Source organism: Lampetra fluviatilis, unplaced genomic scaffold (genome assembly GCF_964198595.1).
Source record: "Lampetra fluviatilis unplaced genomic scaffold, kcLamFluv1.1 SCAFFOLD_171, whole genome shotgun sequence".
In the NCBI taxonomy this organism is placed as follows: Eukaryota; Metazoa; Chordata; class Hyperoartia; order Petromyzontiformes; family Petromyzontidae; genus Lampetra; species Lampetra fluviatilis.
In genome coordinates this window covers 106602-120652 of record NW_027621260.1, presented here as the reverse complement: position 1 = coordinate 120652, position 14051 = coordinate 106602, and the positions used below count along the sequence as shown (strand labels likewise).

General features: G+C 54.0%; 1 protein-coding gene across 2 annotated transcripts in view; it reads right to left on the bottom strand.

The window, feature by feature from the left end:
- The window catches only part of LOC144954986 (telomeric repeat-binding factor 2-interacting protein 1-like), a 46492-nt gene that overhangs the window by 13395 nt on the left and 19046 nt on the right, over nt 1-14051 (bottom strand). For both annotated transcript variants that reach the window (XM_078885349.1, XM_078885350.1), the window contains one exon: nt 10000-10046. In XM_078885349.1, the coding sequence (XP_078741475.1) occupies nt 10015-10046 (32 nt within the window). In that variant the 3' untranslated portion in view covers nt 10000-10014. The remainder of the gene's footprint in view (nt 1-9999; nt 10047-14051) is intronic.

The following is a 14051-nucleotide window of genomic DNA, read 5'->3' as shown; positions in this document are numbered from 1 at the left end:
CTGTGTGGTGAGTCTGTGGGTCTCTGTGTGTGATGAGTCTGTGGGTCTCTGTGTGGTGAGTCTGTGGGTCTCTGTGTGTGATGAGTCTGTGGGTCTCTGGTGAGTCTGTGGGTCTCTGTGTGTGATGAGTCTGTGGGTCTCTGTGTGGTGAGTCTGTGGGTCTCTGTGTGGTGAGTCTGTGGGTCTCTGTGTGGTGAGTCTGTGGGTCTCTGTGTGTGATGAGTCTATGGGTCTCTGTGTGATGAGTCTGTGGGTCTCTGTGTGGTGAGTCTGTGGGTCTCTGTGTGTGATGAGTCTGTGGGTCTCTGTGTGGTGAGTCTATGGGTCTCTGTGTGTGATGAGTCTATGGGTCTCTGTGTGGTGAGTCTGTGGGTCTCTGTGTGTGATGAGTCTATGGGTCTCTGTGTGGTGAGTCTGTTGGTCTCTGTGTGGTGAGTCTGTGAGTCTCTGTGTGTGGTGAGTCTATGGGTCTCTGTGTGGTGAGTCTGTGGGTCTCTGTGTGTGATGAGTCTATGGGTCTCTGTGTGGTGAGTCTATGGGTCTCTGTGTGTGATGAGTCTATGGGTCTCTGTGTGGTGAGTCTGTGGGTCTCTGTGTGTGATGAGTCTGTGGGTCTCTGTGTGGTGAGTCTATGGGTCTCTGTGTGGTGAGTCTGTGGGTATCTGTGTGGTGAGTCTGTGGGTCTCTGTGTGGTGAGTCTGTGGGTCTCTGTGTGGTGAGTCTGTGGGTCTCTGTGTGGTGAGTCTGTGGGTCTCTGTGTGGTGAGTCTGTGGGTCTCTGTGTGGTGAGTCTGTGGGTCTCTGTGTGTGATGAGTCTGTGGGTCTCTGTGTGTGATGAGTCTATGGGTCTCTGTGTGTGGTGAGTCTGTGGGTCTCTGTGTGGTGAGTCTGTGGGTCTCTGTGTGTGGTGAGTCTGTGTGGTGAGTCTGTGGGTCTCTGTGTGGTGAGCCCGTGGGTCTCTGTGTGTGGTGAGTCTGTGGGTCTCTGTGTGGTGAGTCTGTGGGTCTCTGTGTGTGGTGAGTCTGTGGGTCTCTGTGTGATGAGTCTGTGGGTCTCTGTGTGGTGAGTCTGTGGGTCTCTGTGTGGTGAGTCTGTGGGTCTCTGTGTGGTGAGTCTGTGGGTCTCTGTGTGTGATGAGTCTGTGGGTCTCTGTGTGGTGAGTCTGTGGGTCTCTGTGTGTGATGAGTCTGTGGGTCTCTGTGTGGTGAGTCTGTGGTTCTCTGTGTGGTGAGTCTGTGGGTCTCTGTGTGTGATGAGTCTGTGGGTCTCTGTGTGTGGTGAGTCTGTGGGTCTCTGTGTGGTGAGTCTGTGGGTCTCTGTGTGGTGAGTCTGTGGGTCTCTGTGTGGTGAGTCTGTGGGTCTCTGTGTGGTGAGTTTGTGGGTCTCTGTGTGGTGAGTCTGTGGGTCTCTGTGTGTGATGAGTCTGTGGGTCTCTGTGTGGTGAGTCTATGGGTCTCTGTGTGGTGAGTATGTGGGTCTCTGTGTGGTGAGTCTGTGGGTCTCTGTGTGTGATGAGTCTGTGGGTCTCTGTGTGGTGAGTCTATGGGTCTCTGTGTGGTGAGTCTGTGGGTCTCTGTGTGATGAGTCTGTGGGTCTCTGTGTGATGAGTCTGTGGGTCTCTGTGTGGTGAGTCTGTGGGTCTCTGTGTGGTGAGTCTGTGGGTCTCTGTGTGGTGAGTCTGTGGGTCTCTGTGTGGTGAGTCTGTGGGTCTCTGTGTGTGGTGAGTCTGTGGGTCTCTGTGTGATGAGTCTGTGGGTCTCTGTGTGGTGAGTCTGTGGGTCTCTGTGTGTGATGAGTCTGTGGGTCTCTGTGTGTGATGAGTCTGTGGGTCTCTGGTGAGTCTGTGGGTCTCTGTGTGGTGAGTCTGTGGGTCTCTGTGTGGTGAGTCTGTGGGTCTCTGTGTGGTGAGTCTGTGGGTCTCTGTGTGTGGTGAGTCTGTGGGTCTCTGTGTGGTGAGTCTATGGGTCTCTGTGTGTGGTGAGTCTGTGGGTCTCTGTGTGGTGAGTCTGTGGGTCTCTGTGTGATGAGTCTGTGGGTCTCTGTGTGATGAGTCTGTGGGTCTCTGTGTGTGGTGAGTCTGTGGGTCTCTGTGTGGTGAGTCTATGGGTCTCTGTGTGGTGAGTCTGTGGGTCTCTGTGTGTGGTGAGTCTGTGGGTCTCTGTGTGGTGAGTCTGTGGGTCTCTGTGTGTGATGAGTCTGTGGGTCTCTGTGTGATGAGTCTGTGGGTCTCTGTGTGTGGTGAGTCTGTGGGTCTCTGTGTGTGGTGAGTCTGTGGGTCTCTGTGTGGTGAGTCTGTGGGTCTCTGTGTGTGGTGAGTCTGTGGGTCTCTGTGTGTGGTGAGTCTGTGGGTCTCTGTGTGGTGAGTCTATGGGTCTCTGTGTGTGGTGAGTCTGTGGGTCTCTGTGTGGTGAGTCTGTGGGTCTCTGTGTGGTGAGTCTGTGGGTCTCTGTGTGTGATGAGTCTGTGGGTCTCTGTGTGATGAGTCTGTGGGTCTCTGTGTGGTGAGTCTGTGGGTCTCTGTGTGGTGAGTCTGTGGGTCTCTGTGTGTGATGAGTCTGTGGGTCTCTGTGTGGTGAGTCTATGGGTCTCTGTGCGGTGAGTCTGTGGGTCTCTGTGTGATGAGTCTGTGGGTCTCTGTGTGTGATGAGTCTGTGGGTCTGTGTGGTGAGTCTGTGGGTCTCTGTGTGTGATGAGTCTATGGGTCTCTGTGTGATGAGTCTGTGGGTCTCTGTGTGGTGAGTCTGTGGGTCTCTGTGTGTGATGAGTCTGTGGGTCTCTGTGTGGTGAGTCTGTGGGTCTCTGTGTGGTGAGTCTGTGGGTCTCTGTGTGGTGAGTCTGTGGGTCTCTGTGTGTGATGAGTCTGTGGGTCTCTGTGCGGTGAGTCTATGGGTCTCTGTGTGTGATGAGTCTGTGGGTCTCTGGTGAGTCTGTGGGTCTCTGTGTGGTGAGTCTATGGGTCTCTGTGTGTGATGAGTCTGTGGGTCTCTGGTGAGTCTGTGGGTCTCTGTGTGTGATGAGTCTGTGGGTCTCTGTGTGGTGAGTCTGTGGGTCTCTGTGTGGTGAGTCTGTGGGTCTCTGTGTGGTGAGTCTGTGGGTCTCTGTGTGTGATGAGTCTATGGGTTTCTGTGTGATGAGTCTGTGGGTCTCTGTGTGGTGAGTCTGTGGGTCTCTGTGTGTGATGAGTCTGTGGGTCTCTGTGTGGTGAGTCTGTGGGTCTCTGTGTGGTGAGTCTGTGGGTCTCTGTGTGGTGAGTCTGTGGGTCTCTGTGCGGTGAGTCTATGGGTCTCTGTGTGTGATGAGTCTGTGGGTCTCTGGTGAGTCTGTGGGTCTCTGTGTGGTGAGTCTGTGGGTCTCTGGTGAGTCTGTGGGTCTCTGTGTGTGATGAGTCTGTGGGTCTCTGTGTGGTGAGTCTGTGGGTCTCTGTGTGGTGAGTCTGTGGGTCTCTGTGTGGTGAGTCTGTGGGTCTCTGTGTGTGATGAGTCTGTGGGTCTCTGGTGAGTCTGTGGGTCTCTGTGTGTGATGAGTCTGTGGGTCTCTGTGTGGTGAGTCTGTGGGTCTCTGTGTGGTGAGTCTGTTGGTCTCTGTGTGGTGAGTCTGTGGGTCTCTGTGTGTGATGAGTCTATGGGTCTCTGTGTGATGAGTCTGTGGGTCTCTGTGTGGTGAGTCTGTGGGTCTCTGTGTGTGATGAGTCTGTGGGTCTCTGTGTGGTGAGTCTGTGGGTCTCTGTGTGGTGAGTCTGTGGGTCTCTGTGTAGTGAGTCTGTGGGTCTCTGTGTGTGATGAGTCTGTGGGTCTCTGTGTGGTGAGTCTATGGGTCTCTGTGTGTGATGAGTCTGTGGGTCTCTGTGTGGTGAGTCTGTGGGTCTCTGTGTGGTGAGTCTGTGGGTCTCTGTGTGTGTGGTGAGTCTGTGGGTCTCTGTGTGGTGAGTCTGTGGGTCTCTGTGTGGTGAGTCTGTGGGTCTCTGTGTGTGATGAGTTTGTGGGTCTCTGTGTGGTGAGTCTGTGGGTCTCTGTGTGGTGAGTCTGTGGGTCTCTGTGTGGTGAGTCTGTGGGTCTCTGTGTGGTGAGTCTGTGGGTCTCTGTGTGTGATGAGTCTGTGGGTCTCTGTGTGGTGAGTCTGTGGGTCTCTGTGTGGTGAGTCTGTGGGTCTCTGTGTGGTGAGTCTATGGGTCTCTGTGTGGTGAGTCTGTGGGTCTCTGTGTGGTGAGTCTGTGGGTCTCTGTGTGGTGAGTCTGTGGGTCTCTGTGTGGTGAGTCTGTGGGTCTCTGTGTGGTGAGTCTATGGGTCTCTGTGTGGTGAGTCTATGGGTCTCTGTGTGGTGAGTCTGTGGGTCTCTGTGTGGTGAGTCTGTGGGTCTCTGTGTGGTGAGTCTGTGGGTCTCTGTGTGGTGAGTCTATGGGTCTCTGTGTGGTGAGTCTATGGGTCTCTGTGTGGTGAGTCTGTGGGTCTCTGTGTGGTGAGTCTGTGGGTCTCTGTGTGGTGAGTCTGTGGGTCTCTGTGTGGTGAGTCTATGGGTCTCTGTGTGGTGAGTCTATGGGTCTCTGTGTGGTGAGTCTGTGGGTCTCTGTGTGGTGAGTCTGTGGGTCTCTGTGTGATGAGTCTATGGGTCTCTGTGTGGTGAGTCTGTGGGTCTCTGTGTGTGATGAGTCTATGGGTCTCTGTGTGGTGAGTCTGTGGGTCTCTGTGTGATGAGTCTGTGGGTCTCTGTGTGGTGAGTCTGTGTGTCTCTGTGTGATGAGTCTGTGGGTCTCTGTGTGTGATGAGTCTATGGGTCTCTGTGTGGTGAGTCTGTGGGTCTCTGTGTGATGAGTCTGTGGGTCTCTGTGTGTGATGAGTCTATGGGTCTCTGTGTGATGAGTCTGTGGGTCTCTGTGTGATGAGTCTGTGGGTCTCTGTGTGGTGAGTCTGTGGGTCTCTGTGTGATGAGTCTGTGGGTCTCTGTGTGTGATGAGTCTATGGGTCTCTGTGTGTGGTGAGTCTGTGGGTCTCTGTGTGGTGAGTCTGTGGGTCTCTGTGTGTGGTGAGTCTGTGTGGTGAGTCTGTGGGTCTCTGTGTGGTGAGCCCGTGGGTCTCTGTGTGTGGTGAGTCTGTGGGTCTCTGTGTGGTGAGTCTGTGGGTCTCTGTGTGATGAGTCTGTGGGTCTCTGTGTGTGATGAGTCTATGGGTCTCTGTGTGATGAGTCTGTGGGTCTCTGTGTGATGAGTCTGTGGGTCTCTGTGTGGTGAGTCTGTGGGTCTCTGTGTGATGAGTCTGTGGGTCTCTGTGTGTGATGAGTCTATGGGTCTCTGTGTGTGGTGAGTCTGTGGGTCTCTGTGTGGTGAGTCTGTGGGTCTCTGTGTGTGGTGAGTCTGTGTGGTGAGTCTGTGGGTCTCTGTGTGGTGAGCCCGTGGGTCTCTGTGTGTGGTGAGTCTGTGGGTCTCTGTGTGGTGAGTCTGTGGGTCTCTGTGTGTGGTGAGTCTGTGGGTCTGTGTGTGATGAGTCTGTGGGTCTCTGTGTGGTGAGTCTGTGGGTCTCTGTGTGGTGAGTCTGTGGGTCTCTGTGTGGTGAGTCTGTGGGTCTCTGTGTGTGATGAGTCTGTGGGTCTCTGTGTGGTGAGTCTGTGGGTCTCTGTGTGTGATGAGTCTGTGGGTCTCTGTGTGGTGAGTCTGTGGTTCTCTGTGTGGTGAGTCTGTGGGTCTCTGTGTGTGATGAGTCTGTGGGTCTCTGTGTGTGGTGAGTCTGTGGGTCTCTGTGTGGTGAGTCTGTGGGTCTCTGTGTGGTGAGTCTGTGGGTCTCTGTGTGGTGAGTCTGTGGGTCTCTGTGTGGTGAGTTTGTGGGTCTCTGTGTGGTGAGTCTGTGGGTCTCTGTGTGTGATGAGTCTGTGGGTCTCTGTGTGGTGAGTCTATGGGTCTCTGTGTGGTGAGTATGTGGGTCTCTGTGTGGTGAGTCTGTGGGTCTCTGTGTGTGATGAGTCTGTGGGTCTCTGTGTGGTGAGTCTAGTGGGTCTCTGTGTGGTGAGTCTGTGGGTCTCTGTGTGGATGAGTCTGTGGGTCTCTGTGTGATGAGTCTGTGGGTCTCTGTGTGGTGAGTCTTGTGGGTCTCTGTGTGGTGAGTCTGTGGGTCTCTGTGTGGTGAGTCTGTGGGTCTCTGTGTGGTGAGTCTGTGGGTCTCTGTGTGTGGTGAGTCTGTGGGTCTCTGTGTGAGTGAGTCTGTGGGTCTCTGTGTGGTGAGTCTGTGGGTCTCTGTGTGTGATGAGTCTGTGGGTCTCTGTGTGTGATGAGTCTGTGGGTCTCTGGTGAGTCTGTGGGTCTCTGTGTGGTGAGTCTGTGGGTCTCTGTGTGGTGAGTCTGTGGGTCTCTGTGTGGTGAGTCTGTGGGTCTCTGTGTGTGGTGAGTCTGTGGGTCTCTGTGTGGTGAGTCTGTGGGTCTCTGTGTGTGGTGAGTCTGTGGGTCTCTGTGTGGTGAGTCTGTGGGTCTCTGTGTGGTGAGTCTGTGGGTCTCTGTGTGTGATGAGTCTGTGGGTCTCTGTGTGGTGAGTCTGTGGGTCTCTGTGTGTGGTGAGTCTGTGGGTCTCTGTGTGGTGAGTCTGTGGGTCTCTGTGTGGTGAGTCTGTGGGTCTCTGTGTGTGGTGAGTCTGTGGGTCTCTGTGTGGTGAGTCTGTGGGTCTCTGTGTGTGATGAGTCTGTGGGTCTCTGTGTGATGAGTCTGTGGGTCTCTGTGTGTGTTGAGTCTGTGGGTCTCTGTGTGTGGTGAGTCTGTGGGTCTCTGTGTGGTGAGTCTGTGGGTCTCTGTGTGTGGTGAGTCTGTGGGTCTCTGTGTGTGGTGAGTCTGTGGGTCTCTGTGTGGTGAGTCTATGGGTCTCTGTGTGTGGTGAGTCTGTGGGTCTCTGTGTGGTGAGTCTGTGGGTCTCTGTGTGGTGAGTCTGTGGGTCTCTGTGTGTGATGAGTCTGTGGGTCTCTGTGTGATGAGTCTGTGGGTCTCTGTGTGGTGAGTCTGTGGGTCTCTGTGTGGTGAGTCTGTGGGTCTCTGTGTGTGATGAGTCTGTGGGTCTCTGTGTGGTGAGTCTATGGGTCTCTGTGCGGTGAGTCTGTGGGTCTCTGTGTGATGAGTCTGTGGGTCTCTGTGTGTGATGAGTCTGTGGGTCTGTGTGGTGAGTCTGTGGGTCTCTGTGTGTGATGAGTCTATGGGTCTCTGTGTGATGAGTCTGTGGGTCTCTGTGTGGTGAGTCTGTGGGTCTCTGTGTGTGATGAGTCTGTGGGTCTCTGTGTGGTGAGTCTGTGGGTCTCTGTGTGGTGAGTCTGTGGGTCTCTGTGTGGTGAGTCTGTGGGTCTCTGTGTGTGATGAGTCTGTGGGTCTCTGTGCGGTGAGTCTATGGGTCTCTGTGTGTGATGAGTCTGTGGGTCTCTGGTGAGTCTGTGGGTCTCTGTGTGGTGAGTCTATGGGTCTCTGTGTGTGATGAGTCTGTGGGTCTCTGGTGAGTCTGTGGGTCTCTGTGTGTGATGAGTCTGTGGGTCTCTGTGTGGTGAGTCTGTGGGTCTCTGTGTGGTGAGTCTGTGGGTCTCTGTGTGGTGAGTCTGTGGGTCTCTGTGTGTGATGAGTCTATGGGTTTCTGTGTGATGAGTCTGTGGGTCTCTGTGTGGTGAGTCTGTGGGTCTCTGTGTGTGATGAGTCTGTGGGTCTCTGTGTGGTGAGTCTGTGGGTCTCTGTGTGGTGAGTCTGTGGGTCTCTGTGTGGTGAGTCTGTGGGTCTCTGTGCGGTGAGTCTATGGGTCTCTGTGTGTGATGAGTCTGTGGGTCTCTGGTGAGTCTGTGGGTCTCTGTGTGGTGAGTCTGTGGGTCTCTGGTGAGTCTGTGGGTCTCTGTGTGTGATGAGTCTGTGGGTCTCTGTGTGGTGAGTCTGTGGGTCTCTGTGTGGTGAGTCTGTGGGTCTCTGTGTGGTGAGTCTGTGGGTCTCTGTGTGTGATGAGTCTGTGGGTCTCTGGTGAGTCTGTGGGTCTCTGTGTGTGATGAGTCTGTGGGTCTCTGTGTGGTGAGTCTGTGGGTCTCTGTGTGGTGAGTCTGTTGGTCTCTGTGTGGTGAGTCTGTGGGTCTCTGTGTGTGATGAGTCTATGGGTCTCTGTGTGATGAGTCTGTGGGTCTCTGTGTGGTGAGTCTGTGGGTCTCTGTGTGTGATGAGTCTGTGGGTCTCTGTGTGGTGAGTCTGTGGGTCTCTGTGTGGTGAGTCTGTGGGTCTCTGTGTAGTGAGTCTGTGGGTCTCTGTGTGTGATGAGTCTGTGGGTCTCTGTGTGGTGAGTCTATGGGTCTCTGTGTGTGATGAGTCTGTGGGTCTCTGTGTGGTGAGTCTGTGGGTCTCTGTGTGGTGAGTCTGTGGGTCTCTGTGTGTGTGGTGAGTCTGTGGGTCTCTGTGTGGTGAGTCTGTGGGTCTCTGTGTGGTGAGTCTGTGGGTCTCTGTGTGTGATGAGTTTGTGGGTCTCTGTGTGGTGAGTCTGTGGGTCTCTGTGTGGTGAGTCTGTGGGTCTCTGTGTGGTGAGTCTGTGGGTCTCTGTGTGTGATGAGTCTGTGGGTCTCTGTGTGGTGAGTCTGTGGGTCTCTGTGTGGTGAGTCTGTGGGTCTCTGTGTGGTGAGTCTATGGGTCTCTGTGTGGTGAGTCTGTGGGTCTCTGTGTGGTGAGTCTGTGGGTCTCTGTGTGGTGAGTCTGTGGGTCTCTGTGTGGTGAGTCTGTGGGTCTCTGTGTGGTGAGTCTATGGGTCTCTGTGTGGTGAGTCTATGGGTCTCTGTGTGGTGAGTCTGTGGGTCTCTGTGTGGTGAGTCTGTGGGTCTCTGTGTGGTGAGTCTGTGGGTCTCTGTGTGGTGAGTCTATGGGTCTCTGTGTGGTGAGTCTATGGGTCTCTGTGTGGTGAGTCTGTGGGTCTCTGTGTGGTGAGTCTGTGGGTCTCTGTGTGGTGAGTCTGTGGGTCTCTGTGTGGTGAGTCTATGGGTCTCTGTGTGGTGAGTCTATGGGTCTCTGTGTGGTGAGTCTGTGGGTCTCTGTGTGGTGAGTCTGTGGGTCTCTGTGTGATGAGTCTATGGGTCTCTGTGTGGTGAGTCTGTGGGTCTCTGTGTGTGATGAGTCTATGGGTCTCTGTGTGGTGAGTCTGTGGGTCTCTGTGTGATGAGTCTGTGGGTCTCTGTGTGGTGAGTCTGTGGGTCTCTGTGTGATGAGTCTGTGGGTCTCTGTGTGTGATGAGTCTATGGGTCTCTGTGTGGTGAGTCTGTGGGTCTCTGTGTGATGAGTCTGTGGGTCTCTGTGTGTGATGAGTCTATGGGTCTCTGTGTGATGAGTCTGTGGGTCTCTGTGTGATGAGTCTGTGGGTCTCTGTGTGGTGAGTCTGTGGGTCTCTGTGTGATGAGTCTGTGGGTCTCTGTGTGTGATGAGTCTATGGGTCTCTGTGTGGTGAGTCTGTGGGTCTCTGTGTGATGAGTCTATGGGTCTCTGTGTGGTGAGTCTGTGGGTCTCTGTGTGTGATGAGTCTATGGGTCTCTGTGTGGTGAGTCTGTGGGTCTCTGTGCGGTGAGTCTGTGGGTCTCTGTGTGGTGAGTCTGTGGGTCTCTGTGTGGTGAGTCTGTGGGTCTCTGTGTGGTGAGTCTGTGGGTCTCTGTGTGGTGAGTCTGTGGGTCTCTGTGTGGTGAGTCTAATGTGATGTCATCACAGGTGCGTGGGGTGGTGACGTCATCACAGGTGCGTGGGGTGGTGACGTCATCACAGGTGCGTGGGGTGGTGACGTCATCACAGGTGCGTGGGGTGGTGACGTCATCACAGGTGCGTGGGGTGGTGACGTCATCACAGGTGCGTGGGGTGGTGACGTCATCACAGGTGCGTGGGGTGGTGACGTCATCACAGGTGCGTGGGGTGGTGACGTCATCACAGGTGCGTGGGGTGGTGACGTCATCACAGGTGCGTGGGGTGGTGACGTCATCACAGGTGCGTGGGGTGGTGACGTCATCACAGGTGCGTGGGGTGGTGACGTCAGGTGCGAGTCTTACTTAATGACGTCAGATTCAATACGACTCGTCAGGATTCCGCCTCCGTGCTGTCAAAACACAACAACCATCATCATCATCACCGTCATCACCGTCATCGTCATCATCGTCATCATCGTCATCATCGTCATCGTCGTCATCGTCATCATCGTCGTCGTCGTCATCGTCGTCATCGTCGTCATCGTCGTCATCGTCGTCGTCGTCATCGTCGTCATCGTCGTCATCGTCATCATCGTCATCATCGTCATCATCGTCATCGTCGTCATCGTCGTCATCGTCATCATCGTCATCATCGTCATCATCGTCATCGTCGTCATCGTCGTCATCGTCGTCATCGTCATCATCGTCATCATCATCATCGTCATCATCATCGTCATCGTCATCATCGTCATCATCGTCATCGTCGTCATCGTCGTCATCGTCGTGATCATCGTCATCGTCATCATCGTCATCGTCGTCATCGTCGTCATCGTCGTCATCGTCGTCATCGTCGTCATCGTCGTCATCGTCATCATCGTCGTCATCGTCGTCATCATCGTCATCATCGTCATCATCGTCATCATCGTCATCGTCGTCATCGTCATCATCATCATCGTCATCATCGTCATCATCGTCATCGTCATCATCATCATCGTCATCATCATCAGTCAACTCACAATCACAGACTCACCACACAGAGACCCATAGACTCACCACACAGAGACCCACAGACTCACCACACAGAGACCCACAGACTCACCACACAGAGACCCACAGACTCACCACACAGAGACCCATAGACTCACCACACAGAGACCCACAGACTCAACACACAGAGACCCACAGACTCACCACACAGAGACCCATAGACTCATCACACAGAGACCCACAGACTCACCACACAGAGACCCATAGACTCACCACACAGAGACCCACAGACTCAACACACAGAGACCCACAGACTCACCACACAGAGACCCACAGACTCACCACACAGAGACCCACAGACTCACCACACAGAGACCCATAGACTCACCACACAGAGACCCACAGACTCACCACACAGAGACCCACAGACTCACCACACAGAGACCCATAGACTCATCACACAGAGACCCACAGACTCAACACACAGAGACCCATAGACTCACCACACAGAGACCCACAGACTCACCACACAGAGACCCATAGACTCACCACACAGAGACCCACAGACTCACCACACAGAGACCCATAGACTCACCACACAGAGACCCACAGACTCACCACACAGAGACCCATAGACTCACCACACAGAAACCCACAGACTCACCACACAGAAACCCACAGACTCACCACACAGAGACCCACAGACTCACCACACAGAGACCCACAAACTCACCACACAGAGACCCATAGACTCACCACACAGATACCCATAGACTCACCACAGACTCACCACACAGAGACCCATAGACTCATCACACAGAGACCCATAGACTCACCACAGACTCACCACACAGAGACCCATAGACTCATCACACAGAGACCCATAGACTCACCACACAGAGACCCATAGACTCACCACACAGAGACCCACAGACTCATCACACAGAGACCCACAGACTCACCACACAGAGACCCATAGACTCACCACACAGAGACCCACAGACTCACCACACAGAGACCCACAGACTCACCACACAGAGACCCATAGACTCACCACACACAGAGACCCACAGACTCACCACACAGAGACCCATAGACTCACCACACAGAGACCCACAGACTCACCACACAGAAACCCACAGACTCACCACACAGAGACCCATAGACTCACCACACAGAGACCCATAGACTCACCACACAGAGACCCATAGACTCACCACAGAGACCCATAGACTCATCACACAGAGACCCATAGACTCACCACACAGAGACCCATAGACTCACCACACAGAGACCCACAGACTCACTACACAGATACCCATAGACTCACCCCACAGAGACCCACAGACTCACCACACAGAGACCCACAGACTCACCACACAGAGGCCCATAGACTCATCACACAGAGACCCACAGACTCACCACACAGAAACCCACAGACTCACCACACAGAGACCCACAGACTCACCACACAGAGACCCACAGACTTACCACACAGAGACCCACAGACTCACCACACAGAAACCCACAGACTCACCACACAGAGACCCATAGACGCACCACATAGAGACACCCACAGACTCACCACACAGAGACCCACAGACTCACCACACAGAGACCCACAAACTCACCACACAGAGACCCATAGACTCACCACACAGATACCCATAGACTCACCACAGACTCACCACACAGAGACCCATAGACTCATCACACAGAGACCCATAGACTCACCACAGACTCACCACACAGAGACCCATAGACTCACCACACAGAGACCCATAGACTCACCACACAGAGACCCACAGACTCATCACACAGAGACCCACAGACTCACCACACAGAGACCCATAGACTCACCACACAGAGACCCACAGACTCACCACACAGAGACCCATAGACTCATCACACAGAGACCCACAGACTCACCACACAGAGACCCACAGACTCACCACACAGAGACCCACAGACTCACCACACAGAGACCCATAGACTCACCACACAGAGACCCACAGACTCACCACACAGAGACCCATAGACTCACCACACAGAAACCCACACTCACCCCACAGAGACCCATAGACTCACCACACAGAAACCCACAGACTCACCACACAGAGACCCATAGACTCACCACACAGAGACCAATAGACTCACCACAGAGACCCATAGACTCATCACACAGAGACCCATAGACTCACCACACAGAGACCCACAAACTCGCCACACAGAGACCCATAGACTCACCACAGAGACCCATAGACTCACCACACAGAGACCCACAAACTCGCCACACAGAGACCCACAGACTCACCACAGAGACCCATAGACTCATCACACAGACCCACAAACTCGCCACACAGAGACCCATAGACTCACCACAGAGACCCATAGACTCACCAGAGACCCACAGACTCACCACACAGAGACCCACAGACTCACCACACAGATACCCATAGACTCACCACACAGAGACCCATAGACTCACCACACAGATACCCATAGACTCACCACACAGAGACCCATAGACTCACCACACAGAGACCCACAGACTCACCACACAGAGACCCACAGACTCACCACACAGAGACCCAAAGACTCACCACACAGAGACCCATAGACTCACCACACAGAGACCCACAGACTCATCACACAGAGACCCACAGACTCACCACACAGAGACCCATAGACTCACCACACAGAGACCCACAGACTCACCACACAGAGACCCACAGACTCACCACACAGAGACCCACAGACTCACCACACAGAGACCCATAGACTCACCACACAGAGACCCACAGACTCACCACACAGAGACCCATAGACTCACCACACAGAAACCCACAGACTCACCACACAGAGACCCATAGACTCACCACACAGAAACCCACAGACTCACCACACAGAGACCCATAGACTCACCACACAGAGACCCATAGACTCACCACAGAGACCCATAGACTCATCACACAGAGACCCACAAACTCGCCACACAGAGACCCATAGACTCACCACACAGAGACCCACATACTCACCACACAGATACCCATAGACTCACCACACAGAGACCCACAGACTCACCACACAGAGACCCACAGACTCACCACACAGAGACCCATAGACTCATCACACAGAGACCCACAGACTCACCACACAGAGACACCCACAGACTCACCACACAGAGACCCACAGACTCACCACACAGAGACCCACAGACTCACCACACAGAGACCCATAGACTCACCACACAGAAACCCACAGACTCACCACACAGAGACCCATAGACTCACCACACAGAGACCCATAGACTCACCACAGAGACCCATAGACTCATCACACAGAGACCCATAGACTCACCACACAGAGACCCATAGACTCACCACACAGAGACCCGCAGACTCACTACACAGATACCCATAGACTCA